The 22,511-nt window shown below is 38.0% G+C and overlaps 1 protein-coding gene across 1 annotated transcript in view; it reads left to right on the forward strand.

The window, feature by feature from the left end:
• The window catches only part of LOC107553225 (plasma membrane calcium-transporting ATPase 1-like), a 157,055-nt gene that overhangs the window by 80,736 nt on the left and 53,808 nt on the right, over window positions 1–22,511 (forward strand). Inside the window, exon 2 of the mRNA XM_016235425.1 lies at window positions 4,451–4,930. Within this exon, the coding sequence (XP_016090911.1) occupies window positions 4,735–4,930 (196 nt within the window). The 5' untranslated portion in view covers window positions 4,451–4,734. The remainder of the gene's footprint in view (window positions 1–4,450; window positions 4,931–22,511) is intronic.

Here is a 22,511-nt window from a genome sequence, read left to right on the forward strand (position 1 = left end):
TTGATGATTTGATATTTTATAATAGTGATTTTATAATTTCAAAATATAGAGAAAAAGTAGAAATGAATGACTAATAAGCCAATGCGTGCTCCTCTGCTGCCGTCTACTGGTTATAATTGTGATTTGATGTATTTTTTTAATTCTTTGTTAAATTCTTTGTTTACCACAAAGTATATTTTGGTCATCCCATTAAAAATAACATTCAAACTGGATCATTTTATAGCTTTAAAGTGCTGGAAATAGTTGTGTGAAATGCTTGAAAGTCATTGAAAAGTGCTTGAATTTCTCTCTCAAAAGGCTGTACAAACCCTGAAATGAATAATGTAATGCAATGCATTCGACTATTTTTACCACAACACCATGGTTACAGTTAGCGTTACCGCTTCTGGTTTCCTGACATATGTCAGCGCTGTTTATAACAAAGAATTCTGTGCAGAATTTGAATGATTCTCACTAGATCTCGCAGCAACCTTATCATTGTGCGGTGAGTTCAAACGCTTCTCGCTGCGCTGTGCTGTAACAGTTTCGCAAAATCAACTGGTTCCCGAGTATAGCTGTTCTGAGCTCGGACAAGGTTGTTTGTGTCGCGGTCCGTGCTGCGCAGCTGAAACTTAGCACGGTTTGGTTTCGCTTTCTTTTCGTTTGCTGTTTCTCAATTGCAACAGAATTGGCAGCACTTATGAGTTGGACAACGCGGTGGTCGCGCCAGTGCGACCGTTCACAAAAATTAGTCGCACCGGCAGAAAAAATGGTCGCAAAATGCGACCATTTGATCGCAGTCTGGAGCCTTGAGAATGAAGTCAGTAAAACTTCTCTTTACCTTCACCACTCAACCATTTTAAGAACTGTAAATTGTTCATAAGTTCTATTATGTTTTTAATAGAATAAGATTTTGGGCAATATACAGACACATTAGTGAACCAGGTAAGGGGTTGATGGGTGTTGGGTTGATGGTCTGGGCATTACAGGGGCTGGTAAACATTGGAATGGGTGTTCCAAGGTGTGAGTGGAGAAAAGTAATGAGAAAACTAGTTTAGCAGGATTAGAAACAGACTGTGCAAATTTAACTGTATGTCTGACTAAACAGATGAGTCTTCAGTCTAGATCTACAGAGAATGTGTCTGAGAAACTTTGCTAGGTGGGGTTTTTCAGTCTTAAAACCCCTATAAGAAGATGCTCTTCCTCCTGTAGTGGATTTAGCTGTCTTTGTATATCAAAAGATGAGAGTTTTAAGTACTCAAAGGGATGTCTCACTTAAAAATGAAAATTATATAATCGTTTATTCACCTTTTATACATTGCCAGTGTTTTTTAAATTCTTCATGTTGCAAAACACATTCAGGTAAATTATCCCTTTAATGTGTAAATGTGAAATGTTATGGGTCAGTATGTATGTATCTATGCATGTATAGATACATAAATATTTTATATTTTAAAGAGATATATATATATATATATATATATATGTGTATGTGTGTGTATTAAAGAAAGTAATAGCCTACTTTTGTTTAGCAAGGATGAATTGAATTGATCAAACATTGCAGTAATGCCATTTATGATCTTTAAAAGATTAGAATTTCAAATAAAAGCTGTTCTTTTAAGGTTTCTTTTTTTGAATCATGAAAAAAATTAATCAGTTTTGACTAAAATTTTAAGCAGCACAGCTGTTTTCAACATTAATAATAATAAATGTTTCTTAAGTATCACATCAGCATAGTAAAATGATTTCTAAAGGATCATGTGACAGTGCAGACTGGAGTAATGATGCTGAAAATACTGCTTTGATGTCCCAGGAATAAAAGGGAAATAGAAAAGTAATTTTAAATTGTACAAATATTTCACAACGTTGCTGTTTTACTGTATTTTTGATCAAATAAATGCATGGACTTGCATGCATGGAATATTGTTGCTTATTAGGGGTGGGGGAAAACATTTATACAGCATAGTATCGCGATATTTTCCGTGGCAATACTGTATCGATACACGGACGCCAAGTATAGATCTTTTATTATACTATTTGGTAGAATAATAAAATCAATTTCTTTACAATCCACTAGATGGTGGTGTTGAGTTTTTTTTCTGGTGAGGTCAGCTGGGTCACCTTCAGCATGCAGTAAGTTAGTAAAATAAAGAGGGCGGCATTGCAGAAATTTATCAGGAAAGCCCTGTCCGTGTTTAAATCGGATGTATGGACTTACTTTGGATTTGTAAACAAGGACAGGATGTAAGTAGGGATGCACCGAAAATATAGGCTACATATAATAATAATAATAATAATAATAATATATATGGTGTGTCCCGCCCTGCCCCGCCCCACCCCGCCCGGCAGTGTTCAGCGCGCATGTTTCACTCTCCGCTCAATATTCAGATCTACGAATGTGTACATCGCTCATGCTCATCAGAAAAGCAAAGTTCACTCAAATAATGTGCTGACAGGAAATTTCTATGCAGTATAGGCCTACTTGTTTTGGTTTGCAATAGTACTACTGTGCTGTAACGTGGTGAAGGCTAGTTCAGCTGTACTGGGCAACACTTGTAAAATAATGCTACCTTTAGTGACGCTATGCTCTACTCTGCTATGCACTGCTCATATGCTCTGATAATAATAGCTTTGTAGGACTATACATTATTTGGATAATTAGTCAAAAAAAACAACAACTTGTATCTGATTATGTCACATAGAAGTGAATAAAAACAATATATTTATATTTAATATTAAGGTAACACTTTTCAATAAGGTTCCATTATTTAATGCTAGTTAATGTATTAACTATCATGAACGAACAATGAACAATACATTTATTACAGTATTGATTAATCTTTCTTAATGTTAGTTAATGAGAATACAGTTATTCACTGTTAGTTCATGTTAATTTTATGGGGTGGAAGAAAACCCAAGCAGCTACATAGAAGTATTTTAAAAACACTTGTCCATTCCTGTTATCAAAGATTATTTTGGGTGGGTCCTCTTCAGCATGGCATGTGACATTGCTTTATAGATTTTATATATTTTTTCCCCTTCTTCTTCTCCACAGAAGCACTCAAACATTTTATGTGCTCTGCTAATCTGAAGGCTCGGTAATGGCCTCTCTCTTAATGCCTTGGGCAATGGATGACATTTGTTTGGAAACACTGTAGTGCTTGTTCTTGTGGCATTTACACATTTCGACATTTACAGACATCCATTACATTAGTACTAATGTTAGAACTAAATTCAGTAAACTGTATTCTGACTTGACTAATGTGGTTTGCGCAAACACATACACACAGAACAATGAATATGTTTTTAAAATCAGACCTCACTTTAGGTGCTTTAAACTATGATGAATAATAAAATAAGAGGTTAAAATAATAGTAAAGAGAGGTGAGAATCATCGACCTCAACAGTTAAACAGAATCAGGTCACTTTGATCAGAATAAAACTACTATGGGCTGAAGTCTCCTCTTTTAGAAGTTAAGAGGTCAGTGCAGTGTACAGAGGCTGAAGCTTTACTGACACTGAAGGAGGAGTGGACAATAATCCAATCTTGGTTAAAATCCACCTCAGGGCTTTCCAGTATCCAGTGCTTCGCTTTTATGGCTACCATCACTGACTGTACAAGTGTGATAATGAGAAATTGGCCATAGTGCGAGTAGATGAATCCCAGTCCAAAATGTCATCTTGGATCACTGCAAGCACACATCAAAGAGTGACCTCTATTTTTCATATCCCGTGTGCATAAGAAAACCCGATAGAGTTGGAAGCTCTCCTATCTCACATTGACACAGACCCCTTATCTCAGATACGGGTAGAGTTGTTTTGTTGTTTTTTTAGCTTATTTTACACCCAGTGCCCTCTCTTTTTCTCTTTCTACGTCTGTGTTTCCCCCTACCCCCTTCTGTGGGCTTGGAGACCAGCGGCAAAACGGTAAACACTTGTGGTAAACGGTAATATCTGTAATCAAAGCAGCGCTGCGCTCATGAACGCTGCTTTATCAGGCATTATAGGATAGATGAAATTAAAAGGACATCAAAACTTTTCTGAAGACAATCGGTTCCCTTCAAAAACGATACATTCATATAAAAACACCCGTGCCTTGTTTTGATTGAAACGTGCAGAGCTCATGTTTATTCAGCGAAGTCAAAGCATTTTGGAAAATCTATTTGTGGCGGTCAGTGTTGATATTGTGGCGGGCCGCCACAAATAAATCAATGTATGGCAAACCCTGAAGTTGTAGAACTGCTGTGTGGGGGAAAAAATGAAAGAAGCAGCTCTGTATTTCGTAACATTTTGTCTTTTTTCTGCTGTTCTATCACAACATGATGCTTCATTCACAAGCACAAGTGGTTCTAGTCATTTAGATGTTGTCAACATTTCCTGTCTGTTCTGTCACAAAATGTTCAAAATTAGGCAATTTTTCCATTGATTTGCAAAATAATTTAAATCCTGTCTGTTTCTTGCTCTATTTCAGTTTCTCTGTGGTACATCTTGAGTACAATACATCCCTTTAATGCCTTGCTGCTGCCGTAACATGTCTGACCTGGATCATCCCCTTCAGAAACGCTTCCTCTGATGTGCATTCGCTCTCAAAACAGTTCTGCTCAACGTCCCGGCAAACGCACAGAAAGACTCTTTGAACTTGTGAACACTGTATCACCTACCTGAAGCATTCCTTCATCACCCAGGCTTGCGTTTACAAGTGGATTGAGCCGAAGTCTCACGTCCTGAGGCGTGACTGAAACTCAGCGAGTCAAAATGGCTAACAACACTGCAGACCACCCGCCGGGGAACTCGGTCGCAGAGGTCGACCACGAAGGCGACTTTGGCTGCACGACGATGCAGCTCCGTGAGCTGATGGAGCTCCGCAGTGGCGAGGCGGTCAACAAGATTGCAGAATGCTATGGAGACGTGCAAGGGATCTGCCGCAGGCTCAAGACCTCACCTGTCGAGGGTAAGAAGCAGTGAAGATCTACACCCAAACAATCACGACCACTTTATGCAGTTGTGCCATATGCAGGAAACACTGTCTACGTGTCTGAGTAATTTTTCAACATGTACCAGTTTTTTAATTGAACTGAATTACATTATAGTTGTTTTTGTTTTATTTCAAAGCACTGAAACTCAATTTGACTTTTAATTTACCGTATTGGCCCGAATATAAGACGACCCTGATTAAAAGACGACCCCCCCCCCTTTTCCAAATGTACCTTTTGGAAAAAGGCTTTTTAAAAACCAAATCTTGTTTTTTCTCAGTAAAACACATTTTGTCTTCAATTATTTTCATATTGCATATTTTTCCTATTTTAATTTTTGTTTTGAAAGTATGGTAAAAACTGGTAAAATGTACTAACAATCACATAAAAAAAATATACACTTTTTGATATACCATTAAAAAAAAAAAAAAAAAACAGGTAGCCCATCTGAATTAAGACATTTAGGCTATCCATCTAATAGTAGCCTACCAAAATCTTATTATCAGTAGAAGTAAAATCTTACTGTAGTCTTCAAATCTGGGTACTGTCTTGCGTTTTAAAATCACAAAGGGAGTTTGGTCCCATCAGGCTAACGTGACAGTCACGACTCATGCAGCTGTAAGGTTTTCTTTTCCTTTTGTTCTTACTCGCGATCATTACAACACGCATTACATTACATATTTCATGGCACACTCGTTTTATGCGTATTTGGCACCACCTATTGTTGTGGGTGTATTATTGACATGTCAAAGTCTAGACCCTGAATATGAGATGACTTTTCAGATGTATTTCCAAGAAAAAAACATTGTCTTATATTTGGGTCAATACGGTATGTATATTAGAAACTATTATTTACCAGAAAACTAAATTGAAATCTGTTGCATATTTCATGTTTAAAACGTAGTTGAATCCCTTTCAGCAATGAAAGCTTTAAATATTTAGCTGAGATGGATCCCCACAGCATGACTCACTGTAGGCGTGGTGTGATGTTTGTGGGGAGGATTGTGCTTTACACGTACTTTGGAAAAGCTCTATCATCATGTCATCTGACCGCAAACTCTTTTCTTTCGTCACAGCTGTGTTACGTGGGCATTTGTGGCAAACTCCGGACATGCTTTGCATAGTTCCTTTAGAGTAATGGCTGCTTTTGTGCAAGCCTCAGATATGTGCCAGAGTTATGTGGAGCTCAATTTATGTTGTTCTCTTCTACTGAGCTCTGTGGTTGTTCACTGCTTTGTGGTTTCACATTGTCGGCTTTTCAAGAGGAGAGTCTTGTGGAACAGGCTTTTCTTGGCAGTGTTTTTATAATTTGATGTTTCAACCAACAGTGTCCCCTTTTTCTAATTTAAGTATTTTTGGTACTTTTTTCCAGACATTTTTGGATTGTTCTTCTGTCTTGGGTTTCACAGCTGACCTTCAAATTCACTACCTAAATATTCATTTCTTAAGGGATTATTTTGGATTAAATACAAGTTAAGCTCTATTTATGCCACTTACAAAGTTTATATTTACTTATTTTGTTTGTTTATTTACTGAGTTATTTATTTTTAGTTCAATTATTTAATTTTGTAATTGTTTACTTATTTGTTTACTCATTTACTTGCTTGTTAACTGTATGGTTAGTCAATTATTTTCTGTGGTGATCAACAGCATAACACAAATGCTGTCAGTATCTTAAGTTTATCTTGCGTTTAACCTGTAATATTCATCGCTTTAGATACAGTCAGACAGCAGTTTTACTCAGAAATGTGTTTGATGGCAATACCTGGGTATCACCTAAACTCATTTTAGAAGTTTGATCTTGTTTTAATCTGTTATCTTATGTGGTTTTACAAATTGTATATGTTTTATTAACATGTGCTCACTATGAGAATAACCTTTTTGCCATTATAGAGCTGAAAGTCAACAAAGAAGCAAACAAAACCAGAATATTCCTTTAACTAAGATGTTTTTTGTCCCTATAACATGGTACTTTTTAGGCCTTTCTGACACATTAAAGGGAGCCCATTATTTACTCACCCTCAGGGTCCTAGGAGTATCTGACATTCCTCTTTCAGACAAACACTTTCGCAGTTATATTTAAAATTGTCCTGTCTCTTCCAAGCTGTATAATGCCAGTAAATGGTGCCCGTTTTTGAAGCCTAAAAAATTGCATCCATCCATCATAAAACTACTCCACATGGCTCTGGGGTGTTAATAAAGGCCTTCTTATGAGAAACGATGCGTTAGTGTGAGAAAAATATCGATTAAAAAAAAATTATAAACCGTAATCTCCAGCTTCCGGTTGCTCAAGTAGGCGCGTTCACGGCAAGGCGTTCGAGCGTATGACATAGGCGTAGCGGAAGGCGCAACGTAAGCTCCGGGGAGAAGAGTGTAGTCTCGCGAGAACCAAGTTTTGTTTACAGCACAGGGAAATCACATGAACTACATCTGTAGTTTGTGGCACCGCTACAGTCTCCTCCATCTTGCGGAGTTTCTGGTATTGTATTGGCTGGGTTTGTAGTACTAGTTCATGACAGGTTTTTTTTTTTTTTTTGCTTTCTCCTCTGTACTTCCGCATTCGTCACTCTCTCCCCGGAGCTTCCGCTACGCCTACGTCTTAGGCTCGAACGTCTTTTCGTGAATGCGCCTGCTTGAGCGACCAGAAGCTGGAGATTACGGTTTATAAATAAAAAATTTTTTTTAGCTATATTTTTCTCACACTAACGCATCATTTCGCTTCAGAAGGCCTTTATTAACACCCCGGAGCCGTGTGGAGTAGTTTTATGATGGATGGATGCAGTTTTTTAGGCTTCAAGAACAGGGGCACCATTCACTGCCATTAATACAGCTTGGAAGAGCCAGGACAATTTTAAATATAACTGCGATTGTGTTAGTCTCAAAGCGGAATGTCAGATACGCTTAGGATGCCCTCAGGGTGAGTAAATCATGGGCTAATCATGGACTAATTTAAATTTTTGGTTGAACTATCCTTTTAATTCACCTGTATAAGTCCACAGCTTGATGTATACTAACCACTAGACCATCGCTGTAAATGTAGCCTGTGTCATTTTCTGATCTCTCTTCTCCCTGTTTTTTGTTCTCATCACATGGCTGGTGCTGTAGAAATACCACCCAAAATTAGTATTTTTAATTCAGGGGAATGGTACATTTAGTTAGGCATCTAAAGTATTTGAAGTTGATGTAAGGGAAACAGGTCAATAATTTAGCTCAAAGGGAATCATTTAAGATTTTAAAGGGAACTCCACCATTAATATGCAAGGGAATTAGGACAGAATCACTGTTTTACGGCAGATCACTGAGACGGCCTGCGATTCAGTGAACGAGCCGTATGACAGCAATTCTGCAATGGATATCAATATCCAAAATATAGTGAAAACACTATTAATTAGCACAGTAACAAGATCGGCAGTTTAAGACATTAACTTGTGAGCACAAAACACAAGATACTTCTCTTTTCCATATAAATAAGGCTTTATTGGATAAATCTAAGACATATAAACTAATCTAACACACGAAGTCAAATTAAATGTTACATATGTACAGTATGAGTTGAGTAATTATATCGCTCAATGTGACAAGATGACAAGATAATTCTACTCTCGGGATGCGGCCATGTTTTGCGCCGTGGCCCTGGAAGGTTGTTTACTATCAAACCTTGAACAATTCTGTTGATTTAAGATACTTGCGTGGCACTGAAGGTGACATAGCTTATCTAAAGAAAAGCTGGACCGTCATGCTGACCTTTTAAAGATATTCACAAGCAGTCCAGTTTACAGAATGGCTCTACATTCCTCCTACCCAACGACCTTAGTGATATTTTATCATGAACGAGTTTGTCACACCATCAAGGCTGTCTTATTTCACCTCCGTCAGCGCAAGGTGAGATTAGGCTTCTCTGTCAGCACGATGAACAGCCTGAACGTGCTAAGCAAACACAGACAGGCTTCTCATCTCCACTTCAGCATATGGGCTCTGTTAGATCATTCTAGCAGTGAAATTTGCTCCACACCATGTCCTTAATTACAATTTAGATCATCACTGTGTTCCATTTAGTAATGAAGGAACAGCTGAACAGACTTCCCCACACAAGAAATGACTCATTTTATTGAAGGGGAATAATTATATTTTCTCTTTTGCCCTTAAATGGAGGAGTAGGTGGGGAAAAAATCAAAGTAGCATTTCTTTTAAAGGTGCTGTGGAGACTTTGACATGGTTCTTGTCACATAGCATAAGCATGTTTTGTCTAGGGTGTGCGAGTCTGACTGCATATTTATTAAAAGAAAAGAGGCAAAAACATTGAAATTGACAGTAGAGGCGTATTAGCTTGGCACTGGACACTGTTAGCTCTTGTTGCATACTTGGCTTATGAGGGAAAATTAATCATCACTGGTCTGCTGTAATATTTTTTTGAAATCCAAGCCTCTCTTTTTTGCATTACAGCCTGACACAGACCGCTAAACACAATACTATTACAGTCCATTCAACAGTTCTAGATTCAGCAGCCATTTATGTGTCCTATTTATGGTCGATGTATGTTGTGGCCTCCTAAGAAAACCCAAATTCAAAACAAAATATGTTTTTTAACCTCTTACCTCGGCTTTTAGACTTTGCAGGTTCTACTCAACTGCTTCTCAAATTCCCCACTAAATCAATACAAGTTGTTTTCACACCCATGGCTCTCTGCGGACTTTGTTCAAATTTTTTGTGAAATGTTGTCCGGTCGTATTGTTTTGGAGGGTATCCCTTGTTTATTTGGCTGAATGGCTAACATTGGCTTTTATCACTTCCTTTCATTTGTTTCCTGTTAATAAATAAAGTCTTTTGGCAGCTGTTCCAATCACGCCAAGGCCTGAACGTGGAAGACCTACTTGTTTTGCCCCTTGCAAAACAAGCTATAATAAATGAAGGATATTTTCATCTTTAAGGATATTTAAAATAGGAAAAAATCATTTGTAGGTAGTTTTCTTAGTGTTATATGAGATGTTACAGTTGAATTCAAACTTAATGCATATTACTAATCAAAAATTAAGTTTTGATATATTTACGGTAGGAAATTTACAAAATATCTTCATGGAACATGATCTTTACTAAATATCCTAATGATTTTTGGCATAAAAGAAAAATCTATAATTTTGACCTACACAATGTATTTTTGGCTATTGCTACAAATATACCCGTGCAACTTAAAGGGGTCATATGATGCTTTTTTTAAAGATCATTATTTTGTGTATTTGGTGTAACAGAATATGTTGACATGCTTTAATGTTCAAAAAACATATTATTTTTCAAATACTGTACATTATTGTAGGTCCTATATGCCCCGCCTCTCTCAAACGCTTCGTTTTCTACAAAGTCCCCTCCTTTGACAAGCGCAGTCTGCTCTGATTGGCCAGCTACACACTCGTTTTATGCGTATTTGGCGCCGCCTATTGTTGTGGGTGTATTATTGACATGTCAAAGTCTAGACCATGAATATAAGACGACTGTGTTTTTTCAGATGTATTTTCAAGAAAAAAACATCGTCTTATATTTGGGTCAATACGGTATATCTCATCCACAGAAATGTTATCTAGTTATATCTAGGCACGCAGTGAGCAGCACTATGATAATATGAAATGATTTCAATTTCTGCAGATTTAATGAGACCTGTTGAGAGAGTGAAACTCAAGCAGCCTTTTCTTAGTTGTAATATGTACAATATGAAATTAACCTACTGATTTTGTCTAGAAACCTCCTGAGGTTCTTGTGTACCAAGAGGAGAGTTGGAGGTGGTGCTTTGAAAAGGCACTGGAATCAGGGGACAAAGATGTACCTTAAGTCTCCCTTGCACACTGCTTGATCCTGGCCGTCTCCCTCCTTCTCTCTAATGCCTTGAGGATCCATCCATACTAACTTTATAGCCTTTTGCTAAAAAAAGAGAGGCTCAATTTTGAAGGCTTTGACCTGAAGACTGCTGAATGAGGCATTAATCAATATATTTATTATAATCAATATATTTATTTAAGACAGCTTTGTTAAACATGCCTTAGCATGAGTTGTGTGTCAAAACAAGGCAGTTCCCGAGTTCCTGAATTTCAGTTGAGCTTGAACTGAGGTAGCAGTCCAGATGTAGAATTCCAATTTGAATTTGACTGTGAAGAATTCAAATTAAAATGATTTGAAATTTGAATAAATTCAAATTATTTGTAACTTAAAGCAAAGTAAAAAAAAAAAGAAGAAGTTTAAAGATTAACAAGCCGGATCGATACAGTAGTAGCCAAAGTGATGTCTGGAGGAGATATTGTATGCATTATTTCATTGGTTCATTGGTTCTGCCTTGTATTTAATTAGAAGCCATTCTCATGCATATTCTTCAGTAAGCATATTTCCTCGTGTTATTACAAATGAAACAATTGAAACTCAGAGAGCCTACAAAAGTTTTACATTCACTAAGCATACCTACGCAATATGCTTAGAAAATCTACATCAACATAACATCAATATTTGGAGGGAGAAGAAATGCATTTAACTAGGTCCGATATCACTTTTGGCCCCTGCTGTATAAATATGATAGTTCTTGTGTGTTGTGGACAATTCCCACTCGTTAACTGAACGAAAACCAGTTCTTCAACTGTAGGGATGGGTACCGAAACCCGGTATTTAATCGGTCCCGGGGCTAAATTATGAAAGACCGGAGTATCGATAAGCTCTGACGTTAACGGTTCTGCTATCGGTACTGGAAAATTTAATAAAACACACATACTTTTATTATTGCTATATATACATTATCTTGCTAATTCTATCTCACCAGAGTCGCCAGCTGTTTTTCAAACATTTGTCTATGATGCATTTTTGCTATTCGCAATTCAGAAGCGAGATCGCGCCTACGCGGAGGAGCTTCAGTACGCGCAACAACTAAATTAATTATGATAGAAGAGAGAACTAAACATTCAAACATCTGCTTACACTTTAGGCCTGTGGCTGTTTTATTAAGCTCATTTTATTTTTTTATTTCGGTTTTGGCTTCTAAGTATTATACAAAAGAAGACACAAGGTAAAGCTATTAAAAACTAGCTGCGTTTCGTACTGTGCAACTTCTTTCCCTTCACAGCGGTGCGGATTCGTTCCTCCCTAAAACCCAAACTTAACGTCAGAATCAGCTCAATCGGTGATTGTTGTAAAATGCCGCCTTTACTGTTGCTAAATTGCAGGATATGTTTGATAATAAAATGTTGAAAGCACAATCCACACAAGAGACACTGTTCCTCAGGCTGAAATGTGTGCACGCGACGCGCTCCAAAACGGACAAACTATGGCGTTATTTTAAAGTCAAATGTCGAGAGCACATTATTGTCGCGCGAAAGCACATTAATATAATGCGCAAGTGCGAATCTCTCTGCTCGTGCGTGGATTTCCTTTGCTCTCGCACAAAACCGAACGCGCGCGCTCAGATACACGCTGCTCTCGCCCGGAGAGTGTGTGCGCACTTAAAACGTGTCTCTCCTCGCACTCAAACTGTCCTGTGCACTAGCAAATCTCTCTGTGCTCATGCGCTAGATATTCATTATTTTCGCACCTGATGTAAACGTTGTCAAATGTTATCAACCTATCAGATTTCAAAGAAGGATCTGTAATTTCTTTATAATGTAATACTACTAAGTCATAATAATCAAATATTATAAATGAATCGGGTGCTTGGATTATTTGTAAATAACCTAGTTTAACAGTTTGGCCAAACCCCTCTGAGCGATTTATCTAAACACAAACAAAAAAGAAGGCCTATATGATTCTTAAAGTTCATGTGGTCATTCACTCTTAAAAATAAAGGTGCTTCACGATGCCATAGAAGAACCTTTTTGTCTAAATGGTTCCATAAAGAACCTTTAACATCTGAAGAACCTTTCTGTTTCACAAAAGCATCTTTGTTGCGAAAGAAGGTTCTTCAGATTACAAAAAGGTAAGAAAGAGATGGTTCTTTAAAGAACCTATGACTGAATGATTCTTTGTGGAACCAAAAATGGTTATTCTATGGTATTGCTTGGATCAGAAAACAGTCAAGTGTGTAACGGAAATGTTACGCCCCTTACCATACTTTGATGCCATGTCCCGGCCGGAGCGACGAGACAAAAACATTAAAACCCATTATAAACGAGGCATTTGTTGCATCCAGTGGGGACATAATTATGGATTATAATGACTTATACTGTCTTTTTACGCATTGCATCGCACCGCGTAAACATAAAACCATGTCTGCATTTGTGATCAGAGAAATGACAAACAAGCGCTACTCTACACTGCTCAAAACTCGCGTTTGAATCATCAGTGGCAAATCTTTTAAATATGAAAACGTACTTACAGTCTGTGAGTCAGAACAGCCAGCATTGTAGTCTACGCCCCCAGGATCAGGAAACAGTCCTCCAAAAAATGCGCTGCACACATCTGAATATTTGGGTTGAACTGTTCTGGAACAGTGTTGTAAATGCAACTTAACCACTGACTTCTAGTCGTGTCCTCTTTTGAAAGGCCAAACAAAGTAGTTTCGCTTTCACAATGGAACACACAGCGTCACACACGGCGGGCTTGAGTGAGCGGCGGCGGACAGGCAAGAGTGAGCGGAGGTGAGCGGGCTTGAGTGAGGAACGGCCGGTGGGCTTGCGGCAACCACATGTGACGACCCTGGGCTGGACTCCACTTCGTCCACGGTGAAAGCCGATCCGGCGATCCACAGGGCGAAGTTGATATATTTCTTCAGCGACCAGCACGGATCAGCTCTAGGCATGACGAAGCGGATATAGTCTTCTTTTGGAAGGCCAAACAAAGTAGTTTCGCTTTCACAAGGAAACACACAGCGTCTCCACGACATGGCGGCGGCGGCAACAGCAATACTACAGCGAGAATAAAAGTTACGCCGCCTTTCTTTGCGTGAACATTTGGGCGGCGTTATGCAAATCTTCCAACATCGTGATGTAGACATGTGGGGGCGTGTTAGAATGAGCCATTTTAAGTAACCGTGGTTGACTCTTAACTTTTATAAAGAATATCTCTTTGGTTTTGAGACTTTAGTCTTTGCAACTTTACAGATCTTCTTTATGCACCAAGAGCTTGTAACACTGCAAAGAGAAAGGAAAAATTGAAATCACATCATATGACCCCTTTAAAGACAACAACCCCCATATTAGTTTTCATTCATGTCTGTTTTGCACTGGTAATTCTTAATTGCATTCCAGTAATGCATTTATGCATATAAATATCTCCGTACACCACTGCTTTTTGGCAAAAACAAATGATGAACCATTTAATGTGTATGCAATTTAATTCAATTCAATTTAGTTTGTCCTTTTCGGTGTGTACAGCCTCAAAAAGATAAATACAAATCTCTGATCTCATCCTTTTAATACAAACACACACATACACGCTTATCAATAGACTCAATTCCTCTGTTTGTGTGGGGGAGGGGGTAAACATTAGGGCTGTGTATTGCCAACAAAGTCACGATATGATACATATCCCGATACAGAGGCCACGATACAATACGGGACTGCACTAATTTTCACCTCAGCAGAATTTATTAAAACAGCTGTTTATTAAACACTGCATAGCCTATAGGTGTTTAATAACTATAGGCAGAGCAGGCAATTGACCTCTGCATTATGAACAGCCTCCATAACTGTACCACAGTATAACAATATAAGTCATGGCATAGGTTTCATGTTAACATTGGGCACTCCCCACCAGGTATAATATTATTATTGTTTGCATCTTTTTTTTTTTAAGCCAATAAATAATAATGTACTCATTCTATTATATTAATAAAATTTCCTTCCATTGCTGGTAGGTTATCATTTTACAAATTAACACACGTTTAAAAAAATAAATAAAAAATTAGAAGCGTTCTTAACTAATGCGCTGTCTTCACTGTAGCTCATGCGCACACATTCAGTCTCTTACTCGGCGCTGCTCTGCAATTTCATCAATAAAAAAGAGCTTCACCGCTGAAGAGCTACACTATCTTTCTCAGCAAAGTGTTGGTAACATCGTTTTCAACGATTTACAACACTGTTCCAGAACAGTTCAACCCAAATATTCAGATGTGTGCAGCGCATTTTTTGGAGGACTGTTTCCTGATCCTGGGAGCGTAGACTACAATGCTGGCTGTTCTGACTCACAGACTGTAAGTACGTTTTCATATTTAAAGGATTTGCCACTGATGATTCAAACGCGAGGTTTGAGCAGTGTAGAGTAGCTCTTGTTGTTTGTAATTTCTCCGATCACAAATGCAGACATGGTTTTATGTTTACGCGGCGCGATGCAACGTGTAAAAAGACAGTATAAGTCATTATAATCCGTAATTATGTCCCCACTGGATTCAACAAATGCCGAATTTATAATGGGTTTGAATGTTTTTGTCTCATCGCTCCGGCCGGGACACGGCATCACAGTATGGTATGGGACGTAACATTTCCGTCACACGCTTGAGGTATTCGGCCAATTACAACGCACTGGATAGCTGGCCAACCACAGCACACCTAGCTTTTCAGACAGATGAGCTTTGTAAAAATCGACACGTTTCAGAAAGGCGTGGCATAGAGGAGAAACAATAATGTACAATATGTGGAAAATAATGTGTTTTTTTAACCTTAAACTGCATAAACAAATTTCATTACACCAAATACACAAAATAATGTTCTTTTTAGCAATATCATATGACCCCTTTAAGTGCCTGTGGTCTGTAGTGTTGTCAAAAGTACCGATGTCAGTACCAGTTGGAACTGAAATTAAAAAAATGTGACGATACCAGCATTTCCCACTAGCATTTTAAAATTTCAGTACTGACATCGGTACTTTTGACAATACTAGTGGTCTGTTGTGTATTAATGGGGGCTTTCTTCATCAGATGTGAGCTAGCTGGAAAAACACATTAAAATTACATCCGTTTTTCTTGCCTTTTTCTTCCCCTAGTGTTTAAAAAAAAAAAAAAGTTAAAGATTAATTGAAGACCAGTCTTGCATGAAAAACTAAGACCTTTATTAAGCGTACACCTCCTTAAATGATCCTCGAAGTGTTCTCCACAGCAAGAGTGTTGTGTCCTGTTAGCATGGATTATTTATTTTATTCCACTCTACAGGCAAGTCAGGCCACCCTTACATCCCAACACATCATTAAGAGCTGATGAACACTTCCTGAACCAGACAGAAAGAAGCAGATTGGAAAATGGCCTTTCCTTGCTATTTTTGTGTGCTTAAGCTACATGGGGCCAGTGTCAACAGTGATGGTAGTACTGTTAGATATGAAATATGACCTTTATAGTAAACTTCATTTAAATAGCCCTTAGGTAGGCCAGACAGCAAATAAGCTTCTATAGTGACCTGTCGGGTCAAATTATCAACTTTACAAACCGATGTAGATGGTGTTATTGCTTTGTATGTCATATGGGAAAGGATTGCATAGTTTAAATAAGAAATTGATGTGTTTAATCAATTCAAAGGTACAATGAAAGAAGTCTCACACTGTGCAGCAGCAAATAGATTTACTGTAGCAGTTCAAGGTTAAACATTAAAATGATGCAATTAAACTATAAATGCTTTACCTTTATCAAATGATGATAAATAGGCAATTAAAAATTAAACACAACATGTTTTAATTTAAAATGCATCAATTGTGATTTATACTTTTAATTAGTTGGAGTTTCAAGAGATTTTTAGAGAAATATTCCCTGTGGAACAGTGGAGAGATGTGCTGACAAGCATTAAATATGAAATGATTTACCTGTCCAGTGTTGATGCATTATTTTAACAGCAGAATAAAGCCTTGTTCAGACCGTCAGCCTAAATCCAATTTTTGTACATATCCAATTGGAATAGATCTAGATCACTGACTGTCCACACTGTGTATCACAACTGTTCAAATCCGATTTGTGTCCCGTAGCACTTTCATTTGACCGAATATCTGCATTGGCTTCTATGGTAATGCCGTTGCGTTGTTATGCCTACGCTAAAAGCAACAATAACAGCATTACAGTTTGCAATACGGATGTTGTCTTGCAACATAACATGTCATCGCACTGGATTATATTTTGTCTCATGTGGCAGCGGCAGAAACGCAGGAAGCTGGAATGTGCAACTTTTTTCCATGCTACCGTCTCCGCTGGTTTCAAAACTCAAAGAGGTGCGTATACTAGCAATATATTGGCTTTTTCCGCTTGACTTGCACTTCGCAACAACATAAGCTTGTGTCTGCAAAGATGTTTAGCTTGTTTTCTACAAAAAAACGTCTGATGTGTTTACGTTTTACATGGCATGAGAATGTGAAAAGGCTACACTAAATCCGATCTGACCGGTCAGACTGAAACAGATTTACAGGAATGTGATTTGAATAGATTTCAAACCACATATGAATGTAGCTCGAAACGGATCTAAAAATGATAGAATTTCAATCGGATTTGCTCAAAAATCATATCAGTCTGAACAAGGCTTAAGCCTCCATGTTGTTCCTTTAGTTGATGATAAAAAGAAATGTTAGACAACATTTATTTAGGTCCTAATAGGTCCAGTATATACTATAGATGTAATATAAAAGTGGTCTATATCAGTGTTTCTCAACCAGGGGTCCGTGGACCCCTAGTGGTCCTTGACGTAAGGCCAGGGGGTCCGTATAAAGTATGAATTTTTGTATAAATTTTGTATATTTTGACATGACATAATCCCATGAAAGAAAAATCCAATATAGCCGATGATATAGGCCAATACTTGACAAGTCAACTAACTTTAATTATACTTGACTGCATTTGGTCCTCACAAAGATACAAATGATACATAGATGAGTCAGTGTTGTTCTGGGGGTTCTTGAGGATGGTTCTGAATTGGACTGGGGTCCGGTACCCCAAAAGGTTGAGATTCACTGGTCTATATGACTTGTGTGTTAGCCTTTCCATAGCTTTATTTGAGGAAGAGACCAAAATAAGTCACTTTCAGAGTGACACAGAAAATTTTACTCTCCTTCAGCAAGTTCCTATATTTGGCTTAAACTCATATAAGATTCATTGTTTAATTTATAGACAGTGTAATTTTATATCCCTCTATGGTACCGTGTTGCCTCCAGGCAACACAATAGGCTTGCCGCGATAGACGGTGCTGATGGTGATAAGCACCGACCCCCACCGTCGTTTAGATTTTTTTTTATAGTAATAAAAATCATTTAGTTCAGTAAAAGAACAGACACTACAATTAAAAACTGAACGCGGCTGCTCAATGTAGCATGAGGAACGACAGTCGCATCACAGATCAGATTTCATTCATCCAGTGAGGAGAGTGAGTCAAGCTGACTGACAAGAAGAGTGGGGTGAGACAGACAAGACGATCTTGGATGATTTAGTTTCGAAACAAGATGCAAAAGCGCCTGTTTGGCAATATTTTGAAAAGCCTGTTGACTTTTGCCGTTCAACTTCACCGTGGACAAAGCGGAGTTAAGCCCGGGGTCTGTCACATGTGGTTGCCGCTCATTCGTCACATCCGCCCGGCACGCCGTTCTCGACTCCGCTGCCTCCGCTCACTCTATCCCGGCCTCAGTGCACGCTAAGCTGGGGCTTCGGCTCACGCTAGCTGGCCTCAGCGCACGCTAAGCCGAGGCTTCGGCTCACGCTAGGCCGCTGTGTTTTTCGTTGTGAAAGCGAAATTACTTTGGTTTTCCAAAAGAGGACACGACTACAAATCAGTGGTTAAGTTGTATTTACCACACTGTTCCAGAACAGTTTAACCCAAATATCGAGATGTGTGCAGCACATTTTATGGAGGACTGTTTACTGATCCTGGGAGAGTAACGTTAGACTACAATGCCGGCTGTTCTGACTCACGTAAGTACGTTTTCTTGTTAATAAAAGTTCTGTTTTATATATAGGCTAAAGTGAGTTTAACGTTGTATTTGTTGTTGCATTCAAGCAATTGACGTCGACCTGCCGCTAATTCGAAAGTGAAAGTAAAATGCGCACAGCACTTTTAAGCTATTTAAAAGCGAAGGAAAGCGAGGAAAAGAGGGAAATTTCAAATGAATAAAAACGAACAATTACTTTACGCCGAATTGCCGCTATTTCAAAGTGAAAGTAAAATGCACATGCCGCTTTTAAAAGCTATTTGAAAGCCAAGGAAAGTGAGGTAAAGAGGGAACGCCCTCGCCCCCACGGTGATACCAGTATTACTGGTGTTGTCACACGTCGATTAACCGGTGGGAAAATTTCCTCACCGTCACAACCGTACAACACAACATATTTTTGTTTTTTTAAATGAAATGAGACACTCATTTAATTGATCAATGCTGTCTCAGGGAAGAAGTCGTCAAATACTAATAAATTAACATGAAAAAAAGTGGTCACATGACCCACAGGGGTCCAATTTGTTTCCACTTTCAGGACATGTGCACATGTCACATGACTCCATATTTTGTCCAATGAAAAGTGCATTTTTCATCAATTTCCATACACATAATTTCCTACAAAAAATCTTAGTCACCTTCATTGGAAAGTAAAGAAGTATTTTCAAAAACTTTGCATAATATTTCATGAAATGTATCATAGGAAATTACAAAAAACTGCATGTTGCCAACATTGTACCTTAATGGAATCGCGTTGCAAAGGCCATGCAGGCATACTAGGCTAGAATACAAGTATATTATATTTGTAAGGAAATAGTTAGAATTATCGAAATGTATTAGAATTTTTGCATGATTGTGTAATGCATTTGCAAGAATAGTAATTCTCATACCATTCTGCACGTTATGATTTTTCTGTTGAGAGGAATTGCTTCCTCAGCTTTCACAAGCAATGAGGTGTCATTGGTGAGGAAGGAGATTTTGCATGCATGTGTTTGTGTGTGTGTGTATGTGCATGCTTGTAAAGATAAAGTGCATATTAGTATAAGGTTATGATTATTTTTCATTTTTTTTCTTTGAAACAACACTGATTATAATGTGTTGGTATGATAACAGATATGATAGTTTAGTTATACTTGTTATCCACGATGGTACAGTGTTGCCTGAGAGCAACAGCTGGATATGAAATGTTACTTTTTATTAAATACCAGTTGTGCAATAGATTAAAAACTAGAAAAATGTGTTTGTTCAAGTGTTTGGTTAAAGAAATTTGTTTTTAATAAATATATTTAATTTTCTGCATGAAAATGTCAAATGTTTAAATGTGCCCGTTATGGTACAATGTTGCCTTGAGGCAACAAACTTAAAAAATAAATAAATAAATAAATATACTAATAATGAAATTGTTTATTGATGTTGTTATAGTGTCCAATTTTAAATAGGAAAAACATCACAAATATTTTTTTCCTCATTGATATCATATTCCGTATAGAATATATAGAGGGATATATATAAAAACATACGCAGTTTACAATAAACAGCCTAAGAAAGGAGGACATGGGGTGTTATCCTGGTGTATTTACTGCTAGGCTGTGTGCTTCAGGTTGGTGGTTTTCTGAGAGAATGAGGGCCATGTTCATAGAGAAAGAGAGTTGGTGTATCTGTAGGGGGTGTGACTGGCTCTCCTCCAGACAGCCACAGCCCTTATGCTGTCCATGTGTTCACAATCTCTCTCTCACCTCTCATCCTGGCCAAGAGAGCAAAACAAAATGCAGGATTTTTAAGGTGGAATTCAAGGTCTTAGGTTTGATGCAATTTTCTTGCATTTCTTGCATTAAATGAGTCTGGTTGCTAAAATCCAAAACACATTTTGAAACACATTTTTCATTGAATTGAATCGAAATATTATTAATAATTAATTATTAATATTGGAAGCATTAAACAATGTATTATTATTATAATGTAAAATAACTATAATTTATTCCAGGAAAAGCTGAATTTTCAACAATCATTAATCCGGTCTTCAGTCTTCACATGATCCTTCAGAAATTATTCTGATACGCTGATTTGGTGCTCAAGTAAAATTTGTTATTATCAATGCAAGAAATGGCATTTGTTTAAAATGCGATAATTTTGTAACTAATAAATGTTTATTAGTTATATAATTGTAACTAATAAACTGTCTTTACTGTCACTTTTGTTCAATTTAATGCATCCTTGCTAAATAAAAGTATTTACTTATTTAAAAAAAAAAAGTCTTGCTGACCCCAAACATTTGAACAGTAGTATAAAACTGTTAAATGGAAAAAAGCTTTTGTATTCTGTTGAGAAATTAACAGCACATCAATTTCAAGTGACTTAAAGGGGTCATATGATGCTTTTTTTAAAGATCATTATTTTGTGTATTTGGTGTAACAGAATATGTTGACATGCTTTAATGTTCAAAAAACACATTATTTTTCAAATACTGTACATTATTGTAGGTCCTATACGCCCCGCCTCTCTCAAACGCTTTGTTTTCTACAAAGTCCCTCCTTCCGACAAGCACATGTGACATGTGCCAGCTGACCCAGTGCATTGTGATTGGCCGAACACCGCAAGCACTCGTCGGAAATGTAAAGTCCCTTACCATAATCGCGAGCTTCAGCTTTCAAAATAAATGTAAAGACAGAACCCGAAAGGGGAACAGAGTCGCGTGACACAGACAGTGATGAAGCTGGTATGTGTTTGCAGTACACAAGCCACGGGCATTGCTGTTCTGTTGTAAGTAATCTTAAAGATTCCTAAATGCATCTACTTTCGGAAGGCCAAATAAAGTGCTTTTGCTTTCGCCTAGAAACACACAGCGTCTCCCTGACATGGCTGCTTCAACACTAACTGCGGTTATTGAAACCACGCCGCCTTTCTTTGCGTGCATATTTGGGCGGCATTATGCAAATATTTCCGCATAGTGAGGTAGATATGTGGGGGCATGTTAGAACAAGCCGTTTTAGGGGGGCGTGGCAGAGTCTTAACTTTGATAAAGAATATCTCTTTGGTTTTGAGACTTTAGTCTTTCCAACTTCAGGGATCTTATCTATGCCTCCAGGAATGTGGTTGGGAACCACTGGGCTAGACCAATACCTAGTGATTTATAATGTTCATGCCCTTCCTCTCTCTATTTCTGTGTTTGAAGAAGACTTCTACTGCCCAAATTGCCCAAAGAATTTGACGCATCACCATGTTGTCATTTGTGGACATGTCTTGTGACTGCAAATATTTGCTGATGACACAGCAACTCAAAACCTCTCTTTCACGCTTCTCCATTTCTGTTGCATTTATTGTATATTGATTAAAATACCATATACTTCAAACCAAGGTGAGTAGTGTCATTTTATGAAGAAAATGAAAGACTGCCGTATCTGTACATCTTTCCTTCGTGAAGTCATTTGTGTGCCGAATCGGAATGCAGCCTGTTGTGCTTGGTTGTCAGCCCGGCCCTATTAATGATCTCCTCCATTACCATCACAACCGTCTCCCCTCAGCATCCTCTATCAAAAGCCTCTGCTTCAGTCACCTTGACACTAGCCCCCCAGCAACATCCTCCCAGCCATAGATGTGACTGCAGTTGTCTGGAGGCAGTCAGCTCTTGTTAGCCTCTAGCGTATAAACACATGAATAATGTTTGGGTGCCTATAGTTGATGATCTCTTGAATGGAGACCTCCATCTGTCAGTCC

The sequence above is a fragment of the Sinocyclocheilus grahami genome, unplaced genomic scaffold, assembly GCF_001515645.1.
Source record: "Sinocyclocheilus grahami isolate Dianchi unplaced genomic scaffold, SAMN03320097.WGS_v1.1 scaffold2.1, whole genome shotgun sequence".
In the NCBI taxonomy this organism is placed as follows: Eukaryota; Metazoa; Chordata; class Actinopteri; order Cypriniformes; family Cyprinidae; genus Sinocyclocheilus; species Sinocyclocheilus grahami.